Raw genomic sequence first — 27,953 nt, forward strand, 5'->3', positions numbered from 1 at the left:
TGCAGTCAACACACATTTATTGGGCATCAACTCGGTTCCAGACCCTAGTTAGCAACAGGGGTCTCAGAGGCAAAGTGCACACAGACCCTGCCCCGTGGCACTCACAGCCTGGCAGGGCAGCTGGTCACATGAGCAGACATTCACAATACAGTGTGGTCAGTGTGTTAGAGGTAGCACAAGTGACCGAGGGAGCACAGAGGAGGGACCCTGGCCCGGCCGTGGGTAGCAAGGAGGGCTTCCTGGGGGATGTGTCACTTGAAGATTTTAGGGAGTGAGCAAGAGTTAGGGTGTCTCTTTTGAGGATATGGCCAGTGCAGAAGTTCAGAGGTTCAGGAGAGACGATGGTGGGTGGTGGCAGTGGCTGGGAGTCAGGCGAGCCCACCAGAAAGGCTGAAGAGCCAGCAGATGACAGGAAGCACTGGGGGTGTGAAGCAGGCGAGGGTACAGGGCCCACCAGGAGCCATCATGGAAGGCGGCAGAAGAAGGGTCAGGGGTGCCAGTGAGTGGCCATGGGCAGCAATGGGGACCAATGAGGCCCTGGCCCGAGGAGTCTGAGCCTACCTGGGGCTCAGCAGGGTGGGGGTGGGGGTGCAGGCTGCCAGCCCCGTGGCCTCAGGGTGCACAGCACTGGGTCCAGTGGCTTGAGGGTAGCCTGCTCTTGCAGCCCAAAGCGTTGCCCAGGCACCAGCCGGAACTCAAGCCTCTGAAGCAGCTTGGCCATGACGACCTTCACCTCCATCTGTGTGGGGGGGGGGGGGTAGGGCATGGAAAGGAGGGAAGGAGAAGGAGGGAAGGAGGAGGGAGGTGGTAGTAAGAAGGTGAGATATAGGGAAGCAGAGGAGACACCACGGGGAAGGAGGACAGAGGGGGAGAAAGAGGTAGGGGAGAAACAGAAGCATAGGCTCTCCTTCCCTTCTCCTGTCAGGCAGGCTCAGCTCCACCCCCAGCCCCCACAGCATGGTTCCCATCCTGCAGTTTTTTCTTGGAGGCCCCAGGCCCTCCACCTCCTACCTGAGCAAACTGCTGCCCGATGCAGGAGCGGTGACCGAGGGAGAAGGGGAAGTAGGTGAATCGTGGCCTGCAGGGGAGAGGCCCTTCAGGGTCAGTACAAGAAGCAGGGTGTCCACACGACTGTCCCCTCCTACCACTAGGCTGGGGCCAGGAGCAGAGCCATCCTCAGGAAACTGCTGAGCTCTGCCCCGGGCATGACAGTTAGTGTTAATCAACTTGGCAGAACTAGAGGTTGGGAGGAAGCCTGCCCAGTAAAGGATTATCTTGATTGCATTAGTGGGAAGCCCCGCCCGCTGTCTGCGGCACCATTCTTTGGGTAGGGCATCCTGGAAAGACGGAGAGAGTAGGCAAGCTCCGACACAAACATGCCCTATCCTCTCTGCCTCTGTGCTGGCTGTGCCACATGCTAGCCGCCTCAAATCTTTCCCCCTTAAGTCAATTTTGTCAGAGTATTTATCACGGCAACAGAAAAGAAACTTGAGACAGCAAGTGGCCCAATGTCTCTGAGCTGTGATGTCCCCGACAACCCCCTCCCGGGATTCTGGAGGAATGGATTCTGTGGGTGCAGGTGGCTCAGTCCAGAAGCCTTCTCCCACAGACCTCATCATGGCAGCTCACAGAGGGACTTACTTGGGGGCTCCAGGGCTGAAGCGGTCAGGGTTGAAGGTCAGTGGGTCTTCAAAGTAGGTGTCCATCCTCCCCATGACATAGGTGCTGAACTGCCGGGCAAAGGGGCTGGTGTCTCTGGTTCCCAGGGTGTTCCCCTTGCACCTCCCATCCCACTGAAGCACCCCCCTCGGTTGATGTGGCACACAGCCCCTTTCTACCTATTTAGATAGGTGTGACATTCCACTGTCCCCCTGGAAAACCTCAAAGAGGAAGAGAGGGGACACTGTGATATAACCATTACCATCAGGGTGTGCTGAACCACCCCATGCCTGGCACAGCCCTGTGGCAGCCACAGTGACCCCTGTGGTACAGATAACAGGCTCAGAGGCTTACCTGAAGACACCCAACAACTAAGTGGCCACACACTGAGGCCTGGTGCTGGGAGGCACCTTCCTCCTGACCCCTGGAGGCTGACCCCTCCTTCACCTCAGGCTCACTTCAGCCTTCAGAACAAAAGCTGGGGAAGCTGCAGCCCCACCACCTTCACCTGAACTCACGGTGCCTCCTGGGAGAGCTGGTTCACCCCACACCCTGGGTCTTCAAGAGCTATGTGTCTAGCCCCAGAAAAGCAAGGTGTCCCCTAACTGGGCTATGGGCACGGGCCATGCTGGGCCTGCCCACCTCACTTCCCCGTAGAACAGCAGCCTGGAGCTGAGCTGTGAAAGGGAGTGGCAGCATGAGGCAAGGGAGAGGAGCCGGGGATCACGATGAGCCAGGGGTATTTTCTGGGCATTATCCCACACAGGAATGGATTGACTTCGCACCTGACACCCAATACTAGGCAGGCAAAGATGATCAGGCTCACAGGAACCTGAGGCTAAGGCAGGGGTCTCCAGGAAGCTGGGGTGGGGCCTCCTCTCTATGTCAAAGCCTTGCATGCAGCCTCATCCGGCTTTGCTGCTCATTCCACACCTGCTCACTAACGGCTCTTCTGAGCCCATAGCTATCTCTCTTAGCCCTGGCGGGGACAGCCTCGTGAGCACTGAGTGGGCACACCCACTCAGGATCTACCCACATCCACAGGCAGACAGAGGCAATGGCAAGTGCTAAGCTGAGTACAGCGATCATTCCTGGGGTGGACAAGGAGCATGCAGAGATGGGTGAGGGGTTGGGGGTCAAGGGGCATGCAGAGATGGGTGAGGGGGTTGGGGGTCAAGGGGCATGCAGAGATGGGTGAGGGGGTTGGGGGTCAAGGGGCATGCAGAGATGGGTGAGGGGGTTGGGGGTCAAGGGGCATGCAGAGATGGGTGAGGGGTTGGGGGTCAAGGGGCATGCAGAGATGGGTGAAGGGTTGGGGGGCACTGCACACAATGAGCCCAGTGAGCGAGTGAAGTACACACAACAGAACTGCACACAGTTCAGTCGGATGCTACAGGCCGAGGGCAGGAGGAGCCACAGGGAGGAGAAGAGCTAAGAAAATGGGGGTCCTCAAAAACTGGGGAGATTGTCCAGAGGTTAAAGCACTTGCTATGTAAGCATGAGGGCCAGAGTTCGGAGCCCAAGACCATCTTAAAATGCCAAGTGAGCATGGCTGCCCAGTTGCAGCTCCAGCCTCAGAAGGCAGAGGCAAAATCTCCAGAGCAAGCTGGCCAGAGAGACTACCCACATCTGCAAGCTTTGGGTTTGGCTGAGAGACCCTGACTCAATGAGTAAGGTGGAAAGGGACTGAGGACGACGGTTCTTGACGTCAACCTCCAGCTTCCACATTCATGAGCATCCACATGTGTGCATACATCTCACATCCATGCGTGCGCACATGCACATGCATACACACACACACACACACACACTGAGTCACGGATGACCCCAATAGCATTCCAGATTTCTCTCCTGCCAGCTCTGGGGCCCCAGGAAAGTGGCTAAGCCTCGCTGCATGTGGAGCACTTCCTTTCTAGACCTGTCTGCTGGACACGTGAAGGGGGAAGAGGACCTGGCAGGGTCATAGGGACACTAAGGCAAATACAGGGCAGCCAGGAAAGTGGGTGTCATAACAGTAACAGACCCATGGCTATCCTGAACTCAGAGAGAGTCCCACATTGGCCACCCTGGGAACCCACGCACCAGGAGAGGAGTGTTCCCGGGGACTCTGACCCCATCGATCAGGGTCTCCTCCTCCAGCAGGCGAAAGGTGCCCCATGCTGGTGGGTACAGCCTCAGAGACTCTTTGAGGACCTACGGAGGACATGCAAGAAAAGAATGCAGGAGCCCAGGAGATCCCAAGGGCCAGGAGCAGTGTACTCTGTCCCCATCCCATTCCCACTGAACACACACCCCTCCCAGGACGGCCCAGATTCCTAGAATATTACCCTTGCCGTCACTCTTGTGATCAAAGGACAAACTGAGGCCCAAAGGAGAAGGACACAGGGACAGTACTGTGGCCAGAAGGCAGGGCCCCTCCCCTCCTAGAGAATAAATGCCTAGGGCAGGGAGCCCTGGACTTGGCTGAACTGGAGGGGCCTGCTGAGCCAGCTCAAAGGGAAAAAGCTTTGGAACCAGCCTTGCCTGGAGGTCCAATTTCAGTCCTGGTTGCTAAAGGGCCACTTTCCACAACTGGCTGAATACTTGGGGGTGGGAGGACCTCTCCATCCTGCTGCTGAATCCAACAGAGCTTGGGCTCCTAGGAGGACCCTGCTGACATTAGGCCAACTCCCCACATCTACCCAGAGGCAGCTTGCCCACATTGCACACCTGGGACAGGTACTGCAATCTTCCCAGATCCTCATAGTCCAGGTGCCTCTTGGAACCAACAACTTCATCCACCTCGGCTTGCAGCCTGCCAGGTAAGACAGAGAAATTCGCCTCTGGGAGAGAAACCTCTGGCCTTTAAAGCAGAACTTTAAAGCAACCGGTGGAAAGGAGATTAAAGAGCAGGGCATGGGCTCCCAGCAGCACACACTGCCTGCCCCTTGGGAAAGGCAGCTACATCCAGCCCTGGGTCCTTAAACGATCCACTGCTGTTGTTGCTCAGAAGCAGCCTTGGGAAGGAACATACCCCACACAGCCCTTTACAGAGGATGCCCCTCCGTGGACTGACAGCAGCTGCAGCCAGAGACAACGGCAAGAACGGCCCAGGGAGGCTGCAGCCTTAGATGGATCTGAGCCACTTCACACCCATCAAGACGGCAGTGAAAATAAATACATAAAATTTCAAGACCTGAAAATAACAAATAACGTGGAGCCGAGGACGAGCTGGGAAGTGGGTGTAGCATGGGCGAGGACAAAAGCTGTGCAGCTACCATGGAAAGCAGGGTGATAGCTCCCCACAAAATTAAAATCAGAATTACCTGTGGTAATTCTACCTCGGGGCATAAACCCACAAGCTCTGGAGGAGGTAACTGAAGAAACAGCTGCATGCCCATGGTCACTGCAGCCAGTGGGCAGCAGACAAGACAGAAGCTGCCCGGATGTCACCCTGCCCAGAGAAGCCAAGCTCCCTCCACCCCATGATGGAGCCAGAGCTAGACTTCCAAAAACAAGGAAGGCAATTTTAACCTGGGCTCCAACACGCATGCGCCTTGAGGACTCCATGCTGAGTTAACATAATGCAGGCACAGACAGACACACACTGTCTGATGCTCCTTTTGCCGGACACCTAGATGGGTCAGCACCCTGAAGGCTGGGAAAGAGCGGTTGCTTAACAGGGGCAGAGATTTGAGGTGGGGACAGAAAAAGGCCCTGGAATCAGGTGGTGGCCAGGGTTGCACCACAGTGTCAGTGCACTTGGTGTCCTTGGACATTGAGTTTAAAAATAGTTCAAATGTGACACATTTTCCCAGTATCTGGGATGGAACCTGGGCATTGCGTATGCTAGGCAAGGGCTCTGCCACTAGCAACCCCCAGTCTGCCTCAAAGTGCAGATTTCTATCTACACACACATGTGTTAATGCATATATATTTGTTTAAAATCCAATAAGTGATCTTTTTAGTATTTTGTATTGGTGTTTTGCCTGAATGTTTGTCTTGCATGCAATGCCTGTGGATGCTAGGAGAGGGTCCTGGGTCCCTGGAACTTGAGTTACAAATGGTTCTAAGTCACCATGTGGGTGCTGAAAATCAAACCTGGTTCCTCTGAAAGAGCAGCCAGAGCTCTTAACCACTAAGCCATCTCTCCAGCCCCCAATAAGCTATATTACACCATCACGCCATTTGTCACTTCTACCCTTTGTGCTAGGATCACCAATGCTTATAACAGGTTTGTTCCCCTCCCCAGGAGTTCCTACAGCACCTTGCATGGCCATGGGCTCTGAGCTTGGCTCTGTCTGCTCTCTGACACTCTTGAAGCCAGCTAAGATCTGACCAGCTCAGGCACTACATCCCACCCTTCCCCCACTATCCTCCCTGGTCATGCCACCTTTAGGGCTGCTGCTCAGCCACAGCTGAGATGCTCTGTGCACGATGGGAGGAATGGGCCCACAGTTCCTGTTAGCCTAAAGCTCTTGATCTCTTGGCAAACAAAGACTCAGAACCAACAGTCCCTGGAGGAAATATTGCTGAGCTAGAGCAGTGGGGGAATCGATTGGGGTGGAGGGGCAGGGTGGATCCTAGATGGCTTTTCTGGACGAGTGTGGGCATGTTCTCCAGGAGAAAGCAGAAAGTAAGACCTGTAGGACAGGAAACAAATATGAAGGTCCTGGGGGAAAGGGAAGCAAAGCCCACTGGAGGGTTCCAGCCATGGCATGTGGGGACAGGGAGCCCTTGAAAAAACATCAGAAGAGCCCTTTACCACTTCCGAGGGCAGCTTCATACCTTGCCACGATCTCTGGCTGGCGAGACAGCTCCATCACCGTGAATGCCAGGTGGTTGGCAGAAGTCTCATGACCTAAGGAGGAAGGAGAGTCACTGCTCTAGGTGAAGCTATAGGGGTTTCCCACTCCCTGCCCTGTGAGCCCAGGTTCTTGGGAGCAGCCCTCCTCCCACAGCTGTGATATAAAAGAGACGGTCAATCTGTCTGTCTTTGCATTCCCTCTGCTAGCCAGTGGGTGGGTAAGCCTGCCCCATGCCTCCACTTAGATCCTCTAAAATCCACTCCTTCCATTCTCTGCAGCTGTCCCCATTTCACAGAGAAGAGAGCTAAAGGGATGTGCGTGGAGACGCACACCTTTAATTCCAGCACTTAGGAGGCAGACGCAAGAGGATCTTTCTGAGTTTGAGGCCAGCTTGGCCTACACAGTGTCTCAAACAAAACTGAAGCTAAGAAGAAATTGAAGTTGGAAGTGTTTGAGCCCAGGTCCCTGCCCTGACCAGGCCTCTGTGTGCCTACCCAAAGCTTTCTGCAACCCCAGAGGCCCCTTCAGTCACAGGGGCTGACAGGAGACCTCCCCTACCAAAGGCCAGGGGTCCTTTCAGGAGAGCTGAGGTCAGGAAGGATGTCATCAAGTCGACAGGGTCAAAACCCTCTAAGGGTGGCCAGTGGGAGGAGGAGCACTGAGTCACATGAATGCACTTGCGAGGGGCAAATAGCTCAGCAAGTAGCCACCAGTGATGAGCCAAGCCATCTCACAGTCAGCTGGCACAGGGAGGTGAGGCCACCTGCTCCTAGGGTCTCAGCCAGGACAGCCCTGGGCTGCCTGAGCTGTGAGAAGCAGAGCGCCCCCTCCTGGGCCCCCTGGCTCCACACAGGCCAAGGCTCAGGATGGGCTGTAAGAACAGGTGGAAGTGTGGGTAGCACCAGCCATCCCAGCTTGCAGAGGGGAAAATGAAGTTCAGGCTCTCCAGGAGTTCCACACTGGCCCTGGCCTTTGGTTGGGGAGGTCTCCTGTCAGTCCCTATGATACCACGCTTTTGACCTCACGTGGGCATGGTGCCCTACAGTCCAGCTCTGACATAGCCTCTACATGGGCTTCTGCCCCCCTTGTCACATCCCATTCAAGTGGCAGAACATGTCTGTCTACTTCGGCCATGGGACCATGACTTGTCCCTCTTCTGTTCACCTGTGCCCTCCCAGCACCCAGCATTTGTTTATCTTGTCCCATCTGTGGGGGTCCCTGCTGCACAGGACCATGGAAGTGTCCACACCACAGTCTCACTACTGTGGAGCTGGGAATCCTCATGGTGGGGGAGACAGCCCTCACCAAATCAACTTGGATAATATGGCCTCACACATCAGGAGGAGCTGGCAGACAAGAGGATGCTTTCCACTTGGGCAATTGCTGAAAGCTTCTGGGAGGAGGAGGTACCTGCCAGATTGCAGGTGGGGGGAGTAAGAAGGGGCTTTCTAGATCAGCAATAACCCAATAAGAAGATGAACAAATGATGGTCTTGGCACACATCTGAATAAACCTGAAATGAGGGAATCCTAAATTTATAGCCAAGCTCTCCTGAGCCAAAGCAGTCAGCTTCTCAAACAGCCCAGTCAACAGCTAGGTCACCAGGACAGCAAGCAGACAGGCTCCTCCCCTGTGACCAGCAGGGAGCTAGGCTCACAACCCCTGAACTCGGTCAGGTTTAAGGTACTCGGAGCAAAGCTTGGGTCATCCACACCACAAGTTACGCACCCGCAATGAAGAAGGTAACAAAGTTGTCCAGCAGGACCTGGTCGTCCTGGGCTCCCTCTTCAGCTGAAAGGCAAGGACACGCTCAGACCCACGGCAGCCCTGGCTCCAACTCAGGGAGCACCATTTTCTCTGAAGCCAGAGGCAGGGGTGAGGAGCGTGGATGGTGGGACCAGAGCACTCCCAGCCCACCCAGCCCAGCTCCTTGGTGCCCCTGCCCGCACCTTTGAGAATCTGTGTGAGGATGTCGGCAGGCACGTCCTCACCCCTCTTCAGGGCCTCGCGGCGGCGCTGCACCCAATCCTTCCCCACCTGGCGCAGCAGACGGATGCTCTCTCGGATCTCCCGCAGCTGCTTTCTCTTCCCGGGCATGAACTGAAGGAAAGCCCTAGCTCAAGACGGCCCTTAAGGTCCGCAGTTCCCTCCCCAGCTCCCACCCAGAAATCCATACAGCAATGTGCCAGGGAGAACGTGAGAAAATTCTAGAAAAGACCAAGCAGCCGGGCAGACCAGAACAAGATGACAGGCTGTGTCCAAGCATGAGCTTCCCCCTCCTTCACCAAATCCCTAGAAATGATGGGAGGAGAGGCCCTTCCACCTCCATGCAGCGCTGGGAAGAAAGGGCCCTGAAGGAGGGAGACAGTGAGGGCTGTACTGGGAAGGAGAAGTCAGGGCCGGGCCAGAGGGAAGTGAAGAAGAATCAATGGCTGAAAAGATGGGGTGGCGTTTGGGGCTGCAAGCTCAGAGACTGAAGGCCCCCAGGAACAGATTGGCTCAGGAATCACCTTTCCCCTTTCTTCCTCTTCATGTCTGGAATAAGGAAGTGATAGCTGGAGCTACAACAGCCATCTTATGACAATGGAGTGAGGTGCTGAGGACAGTGGAACACAAAGACAGAAGAGTCCGGGAACATCTGACATGGTGAAGTCATCATAGCACCCCAGAATGCCTGCTTTGGGGATCGTTTAACACAAGACAAAAATTAACTCCTGACTTACATTAAGCTGCTTTGATTTTGTCCTTCCACTTTTAGGTAAAGCATGCAAATCTGGATTCAGAAGTCATTTTGGACACACTGGCACCCAAAACACGTTCTGAAAAAGCCACTGAGGGAGGTGCATCGGCACACCCAGAGGCACGACTACCACATGGTCACCACGGAAGAGCAGGCAGTACCTTCGCCAGGGTGTTACGGGACGCACTGATACCCTCCAGCATAACCTTCACTGCCTGGGACAGGGGTTTCTGGGCACCCAGGAGCATGCTGGTCTCCATCCCAAAAGCTGCCTGTGAGGAGAGAAAGCTGAAGTCAAACCTGGAGACGCAGGGAACGGCGCATCCACACAGAGACTGGCACACGCACCTGGAAACCTGGGCCTTGGCTGGACCACCCACACCTGACAGAGACCCAGGAAAAGTCCCACCCCACGGGAAGTCCTGAGGCGTTAGTGGACAGTTTCCGCCCCACCCCCACCCAATGCTCTTTCTCCCTGAGCTGCAGCCTTCCTCGGGGGTGCACACGCGTGCACACACACACACACACACTGCACTGTTCACAACTCCGTGGCTGCCCTCAGACATGCTTTGAGCTATCTGATTACCAAGTCTACTGTGACTGGCCCAGCCATACCCCACAGGGGTGCAGAGGATAAAAAAGACAGGAGGACCAGCTGAAGTCAGTCCCAATACTCTGGGGGTGTCTTTCTGGAGATGAAGTCAGAACCCCAATCTCACACTAGGTCATTTTGAACAACCAAGGAGACAAAACATGAAAACTATGTGGAGCACAGAAGAGGAACAGCTGAGCTACAGAACGAAGAGAGGAGGGACCCCCTGTGCCCCAGCCTCGCCCCCTGCTGGCCAGCACCACCCATTACCTTGGCCAGGATATCGATGGTGGCACAGGTCAGCATGTCCTGCATGGACACCGGAGTCTGCCCGTCGGCCTTGGCTTCTAGGATTTCCACCAGCTGCTCCGCCTTCTCGTTGAACGTCTCCATCAGACTAACCAAGGAGCTGGGAAAGCAGTACAGGAGTCCCCTGGCTGGCCACCCTGTCCCCTGCACTCTGGCCCTCCAGCCTCCCAAACTAACCCCAGAATGAGACTGGAGTTAGAGCAGCTGAGCCCAGCCCTGAGTGGACACCGTGCCCTTGCCCTCATCTGAACGGTTTCATAGGTCCTCTGCCAATGTGGTACCCCCACTCTTGACTCCAAAGGGACATGACAGTGCTGAACTTCTGGGGTCCTCTATGGTCCTAAACAAGTGGTCCTGACTCCCTTCCTGCCCCTCTGTTTGCACTGTCTGTTCCCCTACAGGCCTGTGCCAGGATACCATTTGAAGTCTTTGGTTTTCCCATTTCACTCCTGTCCCTGAGCAGGCACAGGACCTAAGTCTATATGGAAATGAGACCCCAGAATGCCATCTGCAACTCAGCTCCCAAAGGCACTGCATTCTCTGCCCTGGCACATGCTCCAGGCACAGCCTCTAGAAAGGTTTATGGAAGGTAAAACCCCAAACTCAAAAACAGCAACCACGGGAGGCAGGAAGGGAGTGGCTGATTTTCCATTACATGCTTTTTACCAAGAGAAATGATGGTTACAATTTAAAGCGTTTAATAGTAAGCTGAGAGAAGGGTAATTTTGCCCTATCCTTTTAAGGTTTCTATATTTTTATTTTATGTGTATGGGTGTTTTGCCTGCATGTATATAAGTGTGCCACACACATGCCAGGTGCTGGTACTTGAGTGTACACATGCATACACGCACAGGGACACACATGAGGAGGTCAGGGATAACCAGGTCCTCTGCAAGAGCATCAAGTGTTCTTAACCACTGAGCCACCGCTCCAGCCCCCTTTGTCCTATATTCTTAATCTGGAAATTTACCTGGAAATTTGGAATTATTTCTAAATAGGAAACTTTTTAAACATTAGCAAGGAAGTATGAAAGAGAAACAAAAAGAACATTTTCTTGATTGGGAAAGAAACTTCTCTGGGGCCTCACCTGCTTGCTGTGACTCTCCCCTGACTGCGGCCAGCTAAGCATCTTTTTATTTATTTATTTATTATGTATACAATATTCTGTCTGTGTGTATGCCTGCAGGCCGGAAGAGGGCACCAGACCCCCTTTACAGATGGTTGTGAGCCACCATGTGGTTGCTGGGAATTGAACTCAGGACCTTTGGAAGAGCAGGCAATGCTCTTAACCTCTGAGCCATCTCTCCAGCCCCCCAGCTAAGCATCTTATGCCCAGCCTTCCTCAGAAGCATCTCTTGGTACCCTTCCTCTGACTCCCCCCTGCAGCCAGCTAAGCATCTTATCCTAGCCAGACTTCCTTGGAAGCACCTCTTGGCACCCTTCCTCGCCAGTCTCAAAATCTTGGAAGCAACTGTTGCTCTTAGGGGAGGTAAAAACTCCAACCAGTAGGGAAGGGAGGGGCAGACTCTGTCCCCCTAATGACATCTGTCTGCAACAGCACCCTCCTGCAAAGAACAACACTCCAACCCGCTATTACACACAAGTCCCTCCACCGTCCTCCCTCCTGTCAGCTCCTGGACAACTGACCGGCTTCCAGAGGGTCCTCAGGATAGTCTCTCTCAGGCACCGATACATGCACCTAATGCTTTGATTTCTCTTCATCTGCTCACACGGTCTGTGGGGATGTATTGAATGACCGTTCTCTTTCTTTTTAGCCATCAGCTTGGTGAACTAGGTGGGCAGTGTGTGGCTGGCCAACGCTGACGCTCTGGCCATCACTGTAAGCAGAACCAGCTGCTGCAGTGCAGCCCCAGCGCTGTGGTCTTTTGTTCTCAGCACCTATTTATTGACTGTGTGTATATGCACGTGCACAGCATACATATGCGTGGGTACACATAGAGAGGCAGGAGGGTAACCTGGGGAAATTGGTTCTCTCCTTCCACCAAGTGGCTCCCAGGAATCAGACTCAAGTTGCCAGGCTTGGCAAGCAAGACTCACTGAGCCATCTTGCTAGCCCCAACACTCTTCATCTTTCTGGGAGAGAAACAAAACAAAACAAAAAAAGCCCTACACCAAGGTTTTCTAGTAAAAGTAAAATCCAGGAAGCAGGGAGTGCAAGCGTGAGCTCACAGTTTTGTTTAAAGTGTGCGGTGACATTCTGTGGGGATGACGGCTGGAGACTGAGCCATTGCCGCTCCTATATTTCCTTCATTGGTGAGTGAGGACTTACCCAGCCTCTCGGTGGTCCATAGTCTCTTCCCTACAGCCTAATAAGGTAGGTGTTAAAAGAAATAGTTCTCTTAAGATGGCATCTTAACATCTGGTGAGAGCTCCCCAAAATGCAAATGAGCATCTTGCCACCGAACGGCCACCTTAGAGCGCCAAGATGGTGTACTTGGTGCTGTGTGTGTCTCAGAACAGTGGCCTTTTTGTTCACGGGTATGGGGTGAATGCACAGTGTATGTGCACAGGCACATGGGTGTGTGGGTGTGCCCATGCACATCTGTGTGAGTGCGTGTGGAGTCCTGAGGCTGGCATGGGGTGTCTTCCCTACTGTTCTGCACCTTCTGTGTGGATGCAGGGTCTCTTACTAAATCCAGAGTTCACTGTTTGAGCTAGTCTAGCTAGCTAACTTGCTCTGTGAATTTTCTGCCTCCATCTCCCAGGGACTGAGATTACAGGTGAGCCTCCACCCCTACCCAGATTGGGGGGCCTATTACCTGCTAATCTATTCCCCAGCCCCCAGAGATGTCTTTCAGTGCCTTGGGAAGCACGGAATGAAATTCAGTAGTAGTCAGAAATGGGTCTTTGATGCAGGAGTCAAGAAGACTGTCCTGCAGCTTTCCTTTTTTAGCATTTATTGTGGAAGAAGCAACTTGCAGGAATTGGTTCTCTCCTTCTAAAAAAAAAAACGTGTCTAGGAATTGAACTTAAGCTTGGCGGCAAGCGTCTCCACTGTCTGAGCCAGCCCATTGGCCCAATCCTAATGTCATGACCCTGTGGTTAGAGCCGTCTGGTTTGGAATTGATGTTCCCCTCGTAACTGGGGCAGGGACCACGTACTCAGCTGGCTTGTGCAGCTGGCTCTCAGTCTCCATTGTTACTCCTTTTCATCCTCACTTTGGCAGCTTGCCAGTAAGGTCCAGACTTGGCCAATTCCTCCGATCTCTCATGGGCATTCTTGAAGAGTTTGTGGGGTACCTTGTGCTGCGTGGGCACACAAGTTACGGACAGGGATTTCTCCTATTTCTTGGACTCATGATCTCATGAGAGTAATCGGTGAGACAGACAGTACTGCCTGGGTGTGGCAGGAGCCATGGTAAGGGTATGAGCTCAGCCCTGGGGAGGGATACCTCAGCTGGGTATCAAACAGGCAACAGGAATTCCCTAGGGGAAGTACACTGAGACCGTGTAAACAATAACACAATAGCTCCAAGGTGGTGGGAGTAAGAAGCTAGCAAAGGTGGGGCAGATTAGAGTGAGGGGCTGACTTCCATCTTTCAGTTAACAAGTGACTCACTAAGGCCACCAGGCAGTGGGCTGGGACAGGTCTGAGTTTTATTGACATCTGTCCCACGCAGTGAGGAGGATGCATTGAAGGAAGGAGATGGGAGTCAGGGAGGTCACAGGAGAGGCTACATGCACACAGACCCCACAGATTATTCATACTCTAGAATTTAGAGGGACCTTACAGCCAGAAACCTTAATGGGCCCCTCAGCTTATACCTAAACAAAGTTAGGTGTATCTATGGGGCAGACCAGCAGCATGTACCCTGGGTGTGACTGTTACTCTGTGGCTACAAGAAGACAGACTCGAGTCTCATCCTGAGATAACCAAGGAAGCCCAGGCATCAGGATACTGTGCACAGTGACACTCAGGAGGCAGAGGCAGGCAGATCATTTGTGAGTTTGAGGCCATCCTGGTCTACACAGTGAGTCCCAGGACAGCCAGAAATACATAGCGAGACCCTATCTTAAAAAAACAAAACAAAGCAAAACCAAAAAAACAAAACAAGAAAAGGAAATCACCTAAACCTATACACACATCATAGAATTAATAACAAATACAGATGTATGCATATATCTGTATAGGCAAGTATCTATAGAAAACAATTAATGTATAAATATATATATGAATGCACTTTTCTTGTTTGAGACTGGGTCTTGACATGCAGTCCAGGCTAACCTCGAATTTGCAGTCTCAGTCTCCTGGGTGCTGGAGTTACAGGCAGGCACTACCATGCCCAGCCTAATAAACATGTATATACACGTATACACAAAGACATATAACGAAACTATAAATCAAATCATGGCTCTAACAACAAGTCAATATGAGTAAAAAGTATTTTTTTATAAATTTAAAAGAATTTTTTCCTAAATTTGAAATTATATCAAAGTAAAACTTTACCTCTCTCAGAATGTTGGACACACACTCGGCACGCTACGGCATGACTACCCATGGTATTATGCCCAAGGGAAACAAAGGCACATGCCCACACAAAGCCTGTGTTGATGTGTCCTGGTGGCATTGCTCATGAAAGCTCCATAGTGGAGACAACCCAATGCCTGCTAGCTGAATAAACAACATGCTGCAGCTATGTGGTGGAGCACTATTCAGCAGTCAAAGGAACTACATATTAGGACAAGTTATCAACCTCATTCTCAGTGAGAGGAAACAGACATGAAGGAGCACACACTGGGATGACATATATGTGATATGTCGAGAATCCAGACAGTTAGTGGTGATAAGAATTGCGGAGGGATGGTGGCACTAGAAACTGTTGAATGATACATTTCAGTACATGGAATGTGATGTACAACTCAATAAAAGAGCTATTTTCAAAAATATCATCAAGAATTTTATTAAAAGTTGAATAAAATAAGAAACCCAGAGTCTGGGTGGGTTTGTTTTGGCTAGCAGAGACTCCACCCTTGTCCCCACCTCTGGCCGTTGGGGTCATGCAGCCCTTGTTCCCCAGCTAGCCATATAGGTGCCTGTCTCAGCTATCCCTTCGCACCTCTGGTGTCCCCAAACATCTCTTCAGCTGGGTGAAGCTCCTAAATGAGGTCTCCCCACCAAAGAGCCCTCTCCAGCCAGCACTACCCCTAGCCAAGCAGGGCCCCTCCCAGCATGCTCACCTGCGGCTGAAGGCCAAGTCCATGACTCTTCTCTGCTTGTACCAGCGCCCATAGTCACATTCAGACACCAAGCCCTGGCCAAACAGTCTGCAAGAGACAGGAATTGGGTGCCAGAAGGAAGGTGGGCACGGGGTCACCTGTGAGGTGATGGCTCCTCACACTGTGGGTGGAGCCAGTTCACGGTGTCAGTGTGGGTGAGGGAGTCCATTTAGCACAATGAAAAGGAAGTGTGATGTGTGTTTCAAAACATCATGGACATCCTACAAACCTGCCATTTTTACAGATCAATCTAAATAAAGAAATGAGCAAGGTGACCCTGTGTCCCAGCATCAATAAACTCCCATGCTACTGTCTGTCCCCAGAGGGGAAAAGGCATTAATGCCAATGACAAGAGCGGGGTGGCCATGCACAGGGTAGTCATCGTGCATGTAGCTCCCGGTGGAGCCCTCCTTCCTAGGGTCCTTACCTCTCCCCAAACACAGTCTGAATCGCCCGGTACATCTTGGAGTCCTTGTTGTACTTGGTGGACATCAGGAACTTCTAAATATCCCCCCAAAACAACACAGTCCATGAGAGGCTGCCCTCAACAGCATGCTGACACCAGCTCTGCCCCGGCCCCAAAGGGAACACAACAAATACATGGCCTAGTAGACTGTCACACACCCAGGAGCCTGTCTTTAAGAGAGCAGTTGTAGAGGGATATAGAGAGGGGTCCAGAGATGCTGGGACTTGTGCTGTGACCACAGCTGGAGTGGGCATGGGACCTTATACCATGCCTTCCAAAGAAATGTGAAAGAGGCCCACAGTGGTGAAGCCTTTGACACACAGGAGAGACCCTCAGAATACATGCTCTGTCATCAGCCCCAAGCCAGCCTCAGAGGAAGAAGGACTTTCTGGGGGAAGGGAAAACTTGCCTCTCAAGAGCTATGTGGCATCAATATTGATGTTACCCAACAGCCTCATGGGCAGTGGGGCCCAGTGAAAATGGCTTGGGCTGGGCTCAGCATCCTGCTCCATATTTGCTAATGCCACCACCCTGGATGAGTTGGTCCTGTCTGAGGATGATGGTGAAAGGTGCCTGCCTGGTCCAGGTTGTAGTGGGGAGTAAGTTAGCTCTGTAGCAAAAGAGCTGAAAACGGTGCCTGGTACACAGCAAGCACTCAATGAATGCCAAGGACACGCCAACATCCTGCAGTTCACTTCCTACTCCACCGACCCTCAGATACACAGCTGTTTTATGTTCATCTTATGCACAGATGGAAAAACAGAGATTGGAAACTAGCACACAGGACTTGGGATGCCGCTGAGTTAGAGTGCTTGCCCGGTGAGCACAAAGCCTGGGATCCGCAGTGCCCAGGAAATGGTGGTGGACACCTGTAATGCCAGCACATGAGGTGGAGGCAGGACAGTCAGCAGTTCAAGATCATCCTTGGCCTCATAGTGAGTTTGAAACCAGCTTGTGCTATGTTAGACTCTGTCAAAAAACCAAAACAACAAAAGCTGAAGAAAGGTAATGTTTGGGTGGGTACAGGTGAACCAGGCAATCTGCAGCCAGGTGAACGGAGAGAACTCTGGGTTCTAAGGTACACCCCAGCTGTGATGTGTGAAGTGGGGCGGGCAGTGGAGTCCACAGGGCCCAGTCAGAGACTAAGTTTCCAGGGCTACTAGCTTCTGTGGACTCTGCCCCGGGGTCTCACACCAAGCTTTCAGTTAACAGGAATCCCCAGAGGTGGCTGACTTTGTACCATGAGAGACGTCAGAGTCTCTCATCCAACCCAGAGACCTCAGTCCCACCCCACACACTTCAGTTTATAATTCAAGCTCTGTCATCACCCACCTGGCCAAGACCATGCCAGCAAATGTCACCTTCCTACTCTTCTCAAAGGTCCCCCACATCTGTGTGCCCTCCTCCACTAAACTAGAGTCCCCACCATGGAGATGTCACCCCCAGGATCTCCCACAGCCTGCTGTCCCACAGGCTGAGGATCCATGACTGACTCTTGAGCTGAGTTTTGGGGGTGGGAGACATACACAGGGAAACCCCCACACCTTACCTCTTCCTCTGGTCACCTCTACTAATGTCACAGGTGAGGCAGTAACAGCTAGGGACTTACTGCTGCAAATAACCAGAAAAGTTGGCAAAAGGAAATGTAGAAAGTGCATATTTTCAGATGCTCGGACAAGCAATGCGGGATTGTGGAGCAGAAGGACAGAAAAGTAAGGCAAGGACGGGCACGGTGACCGAGGGCCATCCTAGCTCTCCACCCAGCCAATTCCAGGACGAAGGCACTAAAGGAGCCCCAGATACAGCCCAGCAGCCTGCTAAGTGGAACAGTCAGAGGTTAGGCTCCAGGCAGGCCACAGGAGGCTGGCAGTTTGAGGCCAGCACTCTGAAGCGGAGCTGTGTGTGGAAGGAGCTCCTGAGGGCTGCATGCTGCTTCGTGAACGCGCATGTGCGCACACACGGTGACACTGTGAAACCCGAGCTGACAGAATGCATGGGCGGCCATCGGCTTTGAGGGTTTCGGGGCTCACACACACAACAGGTGGCTGAGGTTGCCTGGCCAGAGCACACCAACCTCAGACACAAGCTTCAGCAGAGGACAGAGTGGCTCTTCCCTCACAGAGGGGCTGCCTCAGCCCGGAGTCAGGTCTGTTCTAGCCTCACTACAGACCCTCAGTCAAGGCTGGAACGGACCAGACTCGTCTGCAAGGATGGAGTTTAGCATCCTGTAACAAAGCGAAACAACGACTAAAAAAGAATTTTTTTTGAGACAGGGTCTCACTCTGTAGCTCAGCTGACCTGGTGCTCACAATGTAGGCCAGGCTGGCCTTGAACTCATACAGATCTCCTGCCTCTGCCTCCAGAGTGCTGGGATTAGAGGAGCGCACCACCACACCAGAGAAATTTGTATTTTTAAGTGATTTTATCTTTGTTCTTGATGCCATGGTTGTCCAATCTGTCCCCTGATGTGTACAAAAAGTTCTAGTTTTGGGCTTGGGTTGAGCTCAGTGGTGGCATCCTTGTAGGACCCAGGCCTTGCCCAGGCCTTGGGCTTTATTACCAGCATTACCAGAGCGATACAAAATGAAACCCACTAATACTGCGCTGGAAAGATGGCTCAGAGGTTAAGAGCACTTACTGTTCTCACCAACGACCTGAGTTCAATTCCCAGCACCTGAGTCAGGTAGCTCACAACTACCTTTAACTCCAGCTCCAGAGGATACAAGCCCTTTTCTGGATTCTATAGGCATCTGCACTCACATGTACAGACCCATACAGAGATGCACAAATACACACGTAGTTAAAAACAAATCTTAAACACACACACACACACTGAATTGTACTTTGTCTCTCTCAGGGTCACCACAGCCACCCTGCATGCGGAGAGCCACACTCACAAGTCCACTATGGGAACAGCACCATCTACTGAGGCATTGCTGTGTGCCAGACATGGATTAGAGGGCTCGCACATATCAATCCAGTCCAGTTCTTAAGCCATCTTGTGAGAGACTGTTGTACAGGTGAAGAAGCAAACTGGGGCCCAGAAAAATGAGGCCGCTTGCCCCAGGTCATATCTGAGTTCTCTTGTGTAGGAGGTGGGTGCCTGCAACTGCCCTTGCACCAATATGGCCATGGCCATCTCTGGGGAGATTAAACTTATCGTGTGGTTGGAGTACACAGAGAAGCCTGTAATAATACATCAGTGCTTGGAGAGGACTCACACAAGGTTGGCTAGAAGGGCAATATTGGTTCCTAGAGCCCAGTGTCACCCGCAAACCAGGGAGAGGGAAGGACAGCACAAGAGAGCCATGTCCTACCTTGACTGATTCAGGACTCGTGACGATGACTGAGGTTTTGTGGAAGACATTGACTCTCACAACAGGACCATACTTCTTTGCCCTGGGAACCAAAGTGAATGTCAACTCCCCAGGCCTGAATACCATCAGCCCTGGCTCAGCCAGTCCCCACTGTCAGGAGGAGCAGAAACATCGCATTCCAAGAGACACTCAACCCTAGGTGCAAGAGCTTCTTCTGGGGCCCAGGAGGCTTGGTGCGATGCATGTGTCTCTTCTCTGTTGTTAACTCATTGCTAAGTCAAGACTCCTTTAACCTCACTTTTCACACCATGAAAAGAGAGTTGAAATACCCTCCTCTGCCCACAAAAGCTTGTGCCAGGAATTAAGCAATATCGTGTGATTAAGAAGTGCTTTGAAAGATAGACAATAACCCCTCAAACAATAATTCACCAGAGGCTTAGAGAGTCTAACAGCTGTTCTAAGGTTCTTCAGTTGTTCAACAAAAGTCTTGACTTCACATTTCCTCATCTGCCTCTGTGTTCAGGGATGCTGCCGAGGCAGGTGTGCCCTGGGGAAGGTCAGGGGCTGGGAGAGCCCAGCTGGGAAAAACTGACCTGGCGTACGAACTGGGAGTGAGTCGGGGCATGGTAGGTAACCTGAGAATTTCTGTGGTGGGTTAGACAAAGTGGGGTTCCCACTGAGAGATGCAGGGTAAGAACAAGAGACAAGTTGGAACTCACCAATCCAAAAACACATCTTGGAGCACACGGCCACAAGCTTCGTCCTTTTTCCAAAAATAGGGGAGATGTCCAAGAAGGAAGCTAGAAGAAAGGGAGACATCAGGCCTGGTGGTGGCCACTCTCAAAGAGTACCCTTCACCCTCAGGACCAGGTGAGTTGGTCTTGGGAACTGAGGCTGGGGGAGGCATGGTGCTGGCTTGAGGGCACCAGGCCAAGGTGCCCAGTGGTGCAAAGCCTGGTGCAGTGGGTACCAAAGGCTTTCTTAGAGAGCAGTCTTACTTCTATCCCCTTTGTGAGAGATCCAAGGCTGGCATTGGGGAAGGACTCAGTGGGCTTTGACACTTATGGGATATTCACTGCGTACCAGGCCCCACACTAAGCCTTACCCATGGTCCTGAACATCACCTGGCCAGGTTACACACCACCATAACTATTATCGCCATTGTTTACAGGTGGGGTAGAAACAGCCGTGGGAAGGCCATTTGCCTGAAGTTTACAGCAGGTACCAGGATGAACCCATGGCTTCCCATCAGGGGACGATATATGTCGTCTTCAGTGTGAGGAACAGATCCTAAGCACAGCTGCTTGTCACCTTGATGCACACACGGTGTGATTTATTGCTCTTTGCCACTGCAGCCTCTTGGATGAGTTGCAGTGACATTACAGTTGGAGAAGTCTAGGTCATAGAACCCAGGAAGAGACCAAAAGAAAGTAAATCTATCATGCCAGAGAGTGCTCACTTGGCAGCACATATACTAAAATAGGATGCCAGAGACTCGGCGACACAGAAAAGAAACCAGGCTGGGGATGTGACTTGGTTGGTAGGGTGCTTGCCTAGCACGCATGGGTTCCACAGAATTCAGGAATCACATTAACTAGGGGAGGTGGTGCATATCTGCAGCTCCAGGACTCGGGGTGGGGTGGAGAGGCGAGAGATTCCAGATGGGGTGGTAGATAAATAGAGCAGCAGAGCCACAGAGACAGGTGGGGTGACATTTAATACAGAGAAGGTACATCCCCTTTACAGGGTCACTAAGAGAGAACCCAGCTGCTAAAGAGATTTCCATGTGCGCATGAGGACCTGAGTTTTGATACCAAGCAGCAAGGTTAAAAAATTAAAAAAAAAAAAAAAGGCGAGGCATGGTGGGCAACACCCTGCAGTCTCCATGCTGAAGAGGGCGAGATGGAGCTCACTGGCTACTAGTGTAGCCAAACTGGCAAGATCTAGGCTAGTGAGAGACCTTGCCTCAAGAAATAAGGTATAAGCCAGGCAGTGGTGGTGCACACCTTTAATCCCAGCACTCAAGAGGCAGAGGAAGGCGGATCTCTGTGAGTTCGAGGCCAGCCTGGTCTACAGAGAGAGTCCCATGACAGCCAGGGCTACACAGAGAAACTTTGTCTTTAAAGAAGGAAAGAAAAAGAAAAGGGAAAGGTATAAAGTGGCTGAAGAAGACTTCTGACATCCCTGGCCTCTACATGCACACACCTGCATACACTACACACAAATGACGCACATGTATGCACACACACACACACACACACATCAAGGTGGCTTGTGAGTTGAGACACAGAAGCTGTGAGAGATTTGGTCACATGGATATAGGAGAGAAGACCACTCCAGGCAATGGGAACAGCAGGTACAATGGCCCTGAGGTAAGTACACGCTTGGACAGCAAGGAGATGCACACACTAAAGCAGAATGCTGGAAATGGCATCACCAAGGTGGGAGGGCAGACACTGGCGGACATTGTGGACTTTGACCCTGGTGGAGTGTGGGTCACTGGTGGGTTTCAAGCAAAGCAGATAGAGGGTCTGATGTGGTCGTAAATGAATCCTTTATAGCCACACTGGAAGTGAGGGCAGGTCAAGGCCCAGACAAAATCAGAGGCACTAGCAGCCAGAGGGCTTGAAAGGTAAAGAGCAGCATATCGGGGCAACACCTGAGAGAGATAAAGATAGAGCCCAGGTATAGAGGTGCAGGTCAGTGAGAGGACCTGAGTGAGACAGAGACCTTCGACCTGGACAACTAGTTAATGAGGGAATCCACCATTTCCTCAGGTGCTGAGCCATGCCTATGGGCTGAGAGCCATCATAGCTACTCTACAATTGTGCCAGGGCCTTCTCAGGGCCTGTCTATAAGAGGAGCAGGACCCATCAGTGACCCTGCTTCCTCAGACAACGGGACATCTGTGGGACATGTACTGAACACAAGCACCAAGAGTTGCAAGGAAAGTTGTGCCTCAGTTTCCCAGAGGTTCCTCACTTTTTTGGCTTAGCTGCTTTCTCTATGAGCATCCTCCATAGAGAGGACCTGACCCATGAGCTACTTTCTTTTCCTTTCTTGTCCCAGAAACAACAACTTGAGACAGGCAGATGAAGTCAGAAGCATGGCTGTGGACCTGCTAGTCTGTGCCAGTCAACGGCCCAAGAAAGAAGGGCTTACAGCAACAGATTCAACCTGTGGGCCACAGCCCCACAGGGGTTGCAAATCAGATTGTTTACATTATGATTCATAACCATAGCAAAGTTACAGTTACAAAGTAGCACATAACTTTATGGTTGGGGGGTCGCCACAACATGAGGAACTGTGTTTAAGGTCACAGCATTAGGAGGGTTGAGAACCACTACCGTAGAGGAAAGGGACTCAGAGCTAACATCTGGAGTTCAGAGGAGACTCCATGCTAAACTCCGGGTGGAGGGTTCACAGGAAGTTGATGTTCCAGCCAGTACCCAGATGAAGCCACAGGGATGCGTGGAGACAGAAAACAAGTGACCGAGACTGAGCAGGTGCCACCAGGTAGGAAGAAGCAGAGTGAAGTGAGCTGAGAAAGTACCCCACTCTGCAGGGGCAGGGGCAGGGTTAGGGTTGGGCTCCTGGAGCTGGCTTTGGCTTCCAGGACTGAGGGAAGGCAACATGGGTAGAGAGGCAGGGGCCCAAACTAGATAGGAGTGAGTTCAAGAGTCAGTGCTAGAGAGCCGGGGGCCCACAGGCAGGGTCTGCTAGAGAGTGTGCTTTAGGGGGCACAAACTGGGGGCGACAAGAGGGTGGAGAGACAGGTTTTCTCGTGGCAGAGATCGGTGCAGCACATTATATAAAGATGGGGGAGATACAGAAGAAAGCCGGTGGTGTAGGCAGTAGGGGGTGCTGCTGGAAGGGCCGCTGAACGGGGGAGAGGGGAACAGGCTGGCCTTGGTCAAGGCATCAGTGGTCACTCGCAAGAGCAGCTGGAAGCTGCCCGTTGGCCATGGGGCAGGGGTGGGCAACAGAGGTCAGGACAGGAATTTCCACCCAGTTACTCTATTTGCCGGAGGAAGTAGGAGGCAAGAATAAAAACTGAGCATGCGATTGGAGGGGGCGGCATCAGGGCTGAGGGAAGGCAGGAAAGCAAGAAAGTTGCCTGGAGAGGTGAATGTACTAGGGCAGGAAGTGTAGGGCAACTGAGGTCACTGCCAAGTCAGGGGCCTTGGAGAAAGGTGAACCTTCGACATCACATACTATGGAGCTGCATTTCCAGAACCATCTATTCATCACTCCTAAAACTATGCATACTTGGGGATGGTGTTCTCAAGTCACCTCTGTGAGTCTGGGTCCTCTTTCTCCTCCTGGGCCTGCCTGACCCCAAAATCCACACCTAGGTCAACTGCAGCCTGGGAAGGCCAGGCAAAAGAGGGAATCTGAAGGCTGTTGTTCCTTCTGGCTCCAGCAGGGGGCGCAAGGGAGAAAACAAGCAGGAAGACCTGGCTCTTAAAACAAGCAAGTTAAGATTGTCTAGGTGAACACTGTCCACACAGACAGAAGCTACTTGTCTTAGCCCTGGTGACAGATTGCATAGGGCATGCAGGGCAGGAAGGACAGTCAGCGCAGGCAGGCAGGCAGGAAGGGCAGGGAAGGCAGGGAAGGCAGGGCAGACAGACAGGCAGGGAAGGCAGGGAAGGCAGGGCAGGCAGACAGGCAGGGAAGGCAGGCAGGGTGGGCAGGCAGGCAGGGCAGAAAGGAAGGCAGGCAGAGCAGGCAGGGCAGGCAGGGTAGGGCAACACTTCCCAGCAAAATGTTTTCCCCATAAGAGTGACTGATCAGGTGAGTATCCAAAGGTTCTATGGATTTGGGCAGAAAAAGAGCAGTACCCAACTGGAGGGTCTACTGTGAGGCCACCAAAGGGATATCACTACAGTGGCTAGGAGCAAGCTATCTACCACAAATGTGTGAAGGTAAGAGCCATGTTTGTGTACCTAATGCTCAGCTGTAAACTCAAGATCTATTGGACGGTACCACATAACAGGACCAGAAGTGACAGTCTCCCATGACTAAGTCCTGTATGTGCTTTGTAGAATAGTCCTCATCCTAGCCAGCTCATGAGCCAGCAATTCTGAGTGGGAAGAAAAGACTAACAAATTCTCCACCAGACCATCCAGGAAACAATGTCAAGACATCTATCCAAAAATTAATAAAAACTAGGTTAAAGAAGACCTTTCGTCATCAAGTCACACCCACTGAACAGGACCAGGCAAGCAGGGGCTGATGACTACCTCAGAGGCAGAGAAATAAAGATGCAGGAAGTGTTTGTGGAGAGTCGGGATGCTGGGCTTCAGTCTTCAGCAATTACATAGACCAGGACAGTGGGATGCTGTACTTAAAGCAGAGAAGGCACACTGCGGGAGGGCCTCCTGCAGAGTAAGGAGGATGGAGGGCAGGGTGGGGGTGCAGCAGCTGCCTCTTGCACACAAAAAGCTCCTTGCTTGCAAGCTGGCAGAGCTCTGGAACACCAAAGGGCAGACGCTGTAACACAGGTTTCCTATCAACCACGGGAGGAGCAGGCTTTAATTGCCAGAGCCTCTCATTTGTGCTGGAAGACATTCCAGAACTTTCATTTAGTTTTATATTTGACCACCAATCCAGTTTAAATCCAAGATCTTTGAACTTTGCATTGTTCAGTTCACCTACTAAAGAGTCTAATCCGGTTATGGCCAGTCTCCTCACACTGCTCCGCCCTCAACACACCTGCAAGTCCCAGGTAGATTCTGGTGTAAGAGATGGAGAGAAAGACAACATAAACAGAGAGATATAGATTGTTTGGGTTAGGATTTGTGTTTGTTTCTGCAACTTAACACAAGCTAGGGTCATCTGAGAAGAAACCTCAGTTGAGAAAATGCCTCCATCATAGTGGCCTATAGGCAAGTTTGGGGGACATTAGGGATTGATAGGGAAAGGACCCAACCCACTGTGGGTGGTGCCATCCTGGGTTGTAAAGAAATCAGGTTGAGTGAGCCATGGGGAGCAAGGCAGTAGGCAATGTTCCTCCATGGTCTCTGCTTCAGTTCCTGCCTCCAAGTCCTTGCTTCCAGGTCCCTGCTCTCAGGCTCCTGCCTTGATTTCCTCGGGTGATGGACTGTAACCTGCAAGGTGAAGTGAACCTCTTTCTTCCAAAATTGCTTTTGGTCATTTTTTTTTCTTTAATCACAGCAATAGAAGCAAACTAAGACAGACACATATTGCTCCAGAGACGACCCTTGAAATCGTGCTAAGTGAAAGAAGGCAGACAGAAAAGGTTCCAGATTGTATAACTCCATTCCTGTGAAGTGTCTAGTACAGGCCATCCACGGAGACAGATGCAGATCAGTGGTACAGATGCTGGGGCAGGCAGACAGGGCATGCTAGACAACAGATACAGGATTTCTTCTTGGGGGTGAGAGAAATGTTCTAGAATTACTGATGATGGTTATGTAACTCTGAGGCTCAGCTAAACACTTTCAAAGGCTAGATTTTAAAGTATGCACATTGTATCATATTTGGGTTTTTTTATTTTTGGTTTTGTTTTGCTTGTTTGTTTGCTTTAAGAGAGAGGGGCTAGAGTTTATTTCTGCCTTCTCTGGACCACCAGTTCTGAGAGCCCTGAAGCCCCTGAGTTTAGGAGAAGAGACTGTAAGAAAAACAGAAGCTTATTTGCTTCTGAGAGTGGATGTGGATGGCTTGGAAACAGAACAGTCGTGTGTCGCAAAACCTGGAGATTCTGCATCCAGCTCTGAACCATGTGCTGCTGGGAGAGACGTTCGGGACGCCACATGAATGAGACAGACACTTAGCAAGAGATGGCACAGTGACTTACAGATCTATGAGATGACTATAATACATCCAGAGGTCCAACAAAAAGGCCCCTTCCCTAAGGGGTTAGCATTCTAGTCAAGCCATGTTGGCCAGGGGAAGGCCTATTTAGATGGGGTAGAATGCATAAGTATTGATTAAGCAAGGCACAGGGGTCCCAGGGAGACCCCCCCAAGGTCAGAAGGAGGGCACAGGGAGGGCAGAGAGCCAAGGGAAGAGAAAAGTTGTCTCCCTATGTCACCAGCCACAGGGGTTACTCTTGAGTCCAGAGCAGGAATTCAGGCAGCCATGACTGGAGATGGTACCTTCCAGAATGTTCATGTCCAGAGGTCTTTAAAAAAGTGTGTCTAATACCACTGTTTATTTGTTTACTCAACAAATATTTATTGAATAAGTGCAACATGCCAGGCACTGGGGATATACAAGCAAACACAGCATCTCTGCCCTCCTGGGGCTCACATTCTGGGATGGGGACAGTCAACAGGTAGGAGGAAGGGAACTTCAGGGATAATGGCCCTTGTAAGTCACCCAGGGCTGGGCAGACTTCACACAGAGTGACTGGAGACAGCCTGTTTGATGTGAAATCAAGAAGATAGCCTCCACAAGCCCGAGAAAGAGACTAGAAAGATCCAGTGGAGGGATGTAGGGGACAGGCAGGCTGGGGCAAAAGGGACAAGAGGGGACAGGTATTGTGTGGGGCTGTGAACTCAGCAGGGGCCTTGCTAGCTTTGCAGTATGCTTCGTGTGGGATTGGATTTTTGAGTTCTAAAGTGATGGGAAGTCCTTGGGTCACTGCCGTAACACAGTGATTCTATCCTTCAGAAGGCTTTCGCCTGACATGGTGGTGCATGCCTTTAATCCCAGCACTTGGGAGGCAGAGGCAGAGGGATCTCTCTGTGAATTTGAGGCCAGTCTGGTCTACATAGTGAGTTCCAGGGCAGCCAGGGCCATGTAGAGAGATTTTGTCTCAAGAAAGAAAAAAAGAAAAGAAAAGAAGGGTTAGCTTTGAATGGGGGCCACTGGTAAACTGGGTGAGGGCCAGGAATGGAAATTCTGAGTACAAATGAAATGTCCCAGGACAGAGACAAAGACACAGGGAAATGTGACGAAAGTACAGTGCTCTGTACTTGGACAAGTGGCCCTGTCCAAGTCCCAAAGTTAGCAGTACCCACTTTGAAAGCAGGCTGACCTGGGTTTAAATCAAGGCTTACCAACTGTGTGACCTTGGGCAGGTGACTTCGCCTCTGCGCACCTCAGTCTCCAGGTCTGAACGATGGGGTCACAGCAGCGCCTACCTGACTAGACTGTCGCTGCCGTCACATTTGTGCGGCCCAGCCAAGCGCGGTGGGCGCCCAGCAGCTGCTGCGGCTGTGAGTAATTTGTTACTAAGAATAGTTAGCGCCCCTCTCCGGGCCTGCGTCTCCGAGCTGGCCGCGCGTACATGGCGAGACTGGACCCTCGGCCCGGACGCGGGCTCGGACTAGACCCTAGTCTACCCCCCAGATCGAGCACCCCAGCCAGGCCTCCACCCCCACCCCCCGCTCACCTGGGCCGCGGCGGCCCGGGGATGTGCTCATAGCGGCTGCGAGCGCGATGCACGAAGGTGCAGCAGAGGCCGAAGGCGAGCAGGACGGCGCTGCCGAGGAGCAGCAGCCCCGGGCTCATGGCTCCGGGCCCGGCCGGGTCGGCGCCGGGTGCCGAGGGGGCCGGAGGCCGCGACCGACTTGCTGTCAGCGCCGCGCGCCGCCTCGGCCCCAGGCCCCGCACTCGCCAGCACCGCCCCCGCCGCTCGGCTCCGCCCCCGCAGGCTCGACCCCGCCCCAGGCACGAGGACCCGCCAACCACGTCTCCGCCTCCGGCTTCAGCTCGCGGAACCCGCCCCCGAACAGCCACGCCCTCTTCGAGGCCCGGCCCCAGCCGCCACGCCGTTCCCGCCCAGAGCAGGAAGTATTCACCAATCACGACCTCAGACTTCAAGGCCACGCCCCTTACCACCCCCTTAGACTCAGGCTCCGCCCCGAAGTTTG

At 52.3% G+C, this 27,953-nt stretch overlaps 1 protein-coding gene across 2 annotated transcripts; it reads right to left on the reverse strand.

Annotated features, from left to right (window-relative positions):
- Positions 1 to 27,789, reverse strand: Cyp46a1 (cytochrome P450 family 46 subfamily A member 1). Of its 2 annotated transcripts, XM_075947606.1 has the most exons (15): positions 27,473 to 27,789; positions 19,827 to 19,907; positions 19,108 to 19,189; positions 15,752 to 15,825; positions 15,286 to 15,372; positions 10,049 to 10,187; positions 9,348 to 9,458; positions 8,396 to 8,546; positions 8,175 to 8,237; positions 6,427 to 6,499; positions 4,369 to 4,453; positions 3,742 to 3,852; positions 1,642 to 1,730; positions 1,012 to 1,078; positions 1 to 739 (listed from the first exon to the last, which is right to left on the reverse strand). In XM_075947606.1, exons 1-15 carry the CDS (start codon positions 27,589 to 27,591, stop codon positions 569 to 571), a joined length of 1,503 nt encoding a protein of 500 aa, XP_075803721.1. In that variant the 5' UTR covers positions 27,592 to 27,789; the 3' UTR covers positions 1 to 568. The 2 variants fall into 2 exon arrangements, with proteins under 2 accessions (XP_075803721.1, XP_075803719.1); XM_075947604.1 differs by lacking the exon at positions 3,742 to 3,852 and having other exon boundaries at positions 419 to 739; positions 27,473 to 27,733.
- Between the last annotated feature and the right edge of the window lie 164 nt (positions 27,790 to 27,953).

This window comes from Microtus pennsylvanicus, chromosome 14 (assembly GCF_037038515.1).
Source record: "Microtus pennsylvanicus isolate mMicPen1 chromosome 14, mMicPen1.hap1, whole genome shotgun sequence".
NCBI classification, from domain to species: Eukaryota; Metazoa; Chordata; class Mammalia; order Rodentia; family Cricetidae; genus Microtus; species Microtus pennsylvanicus.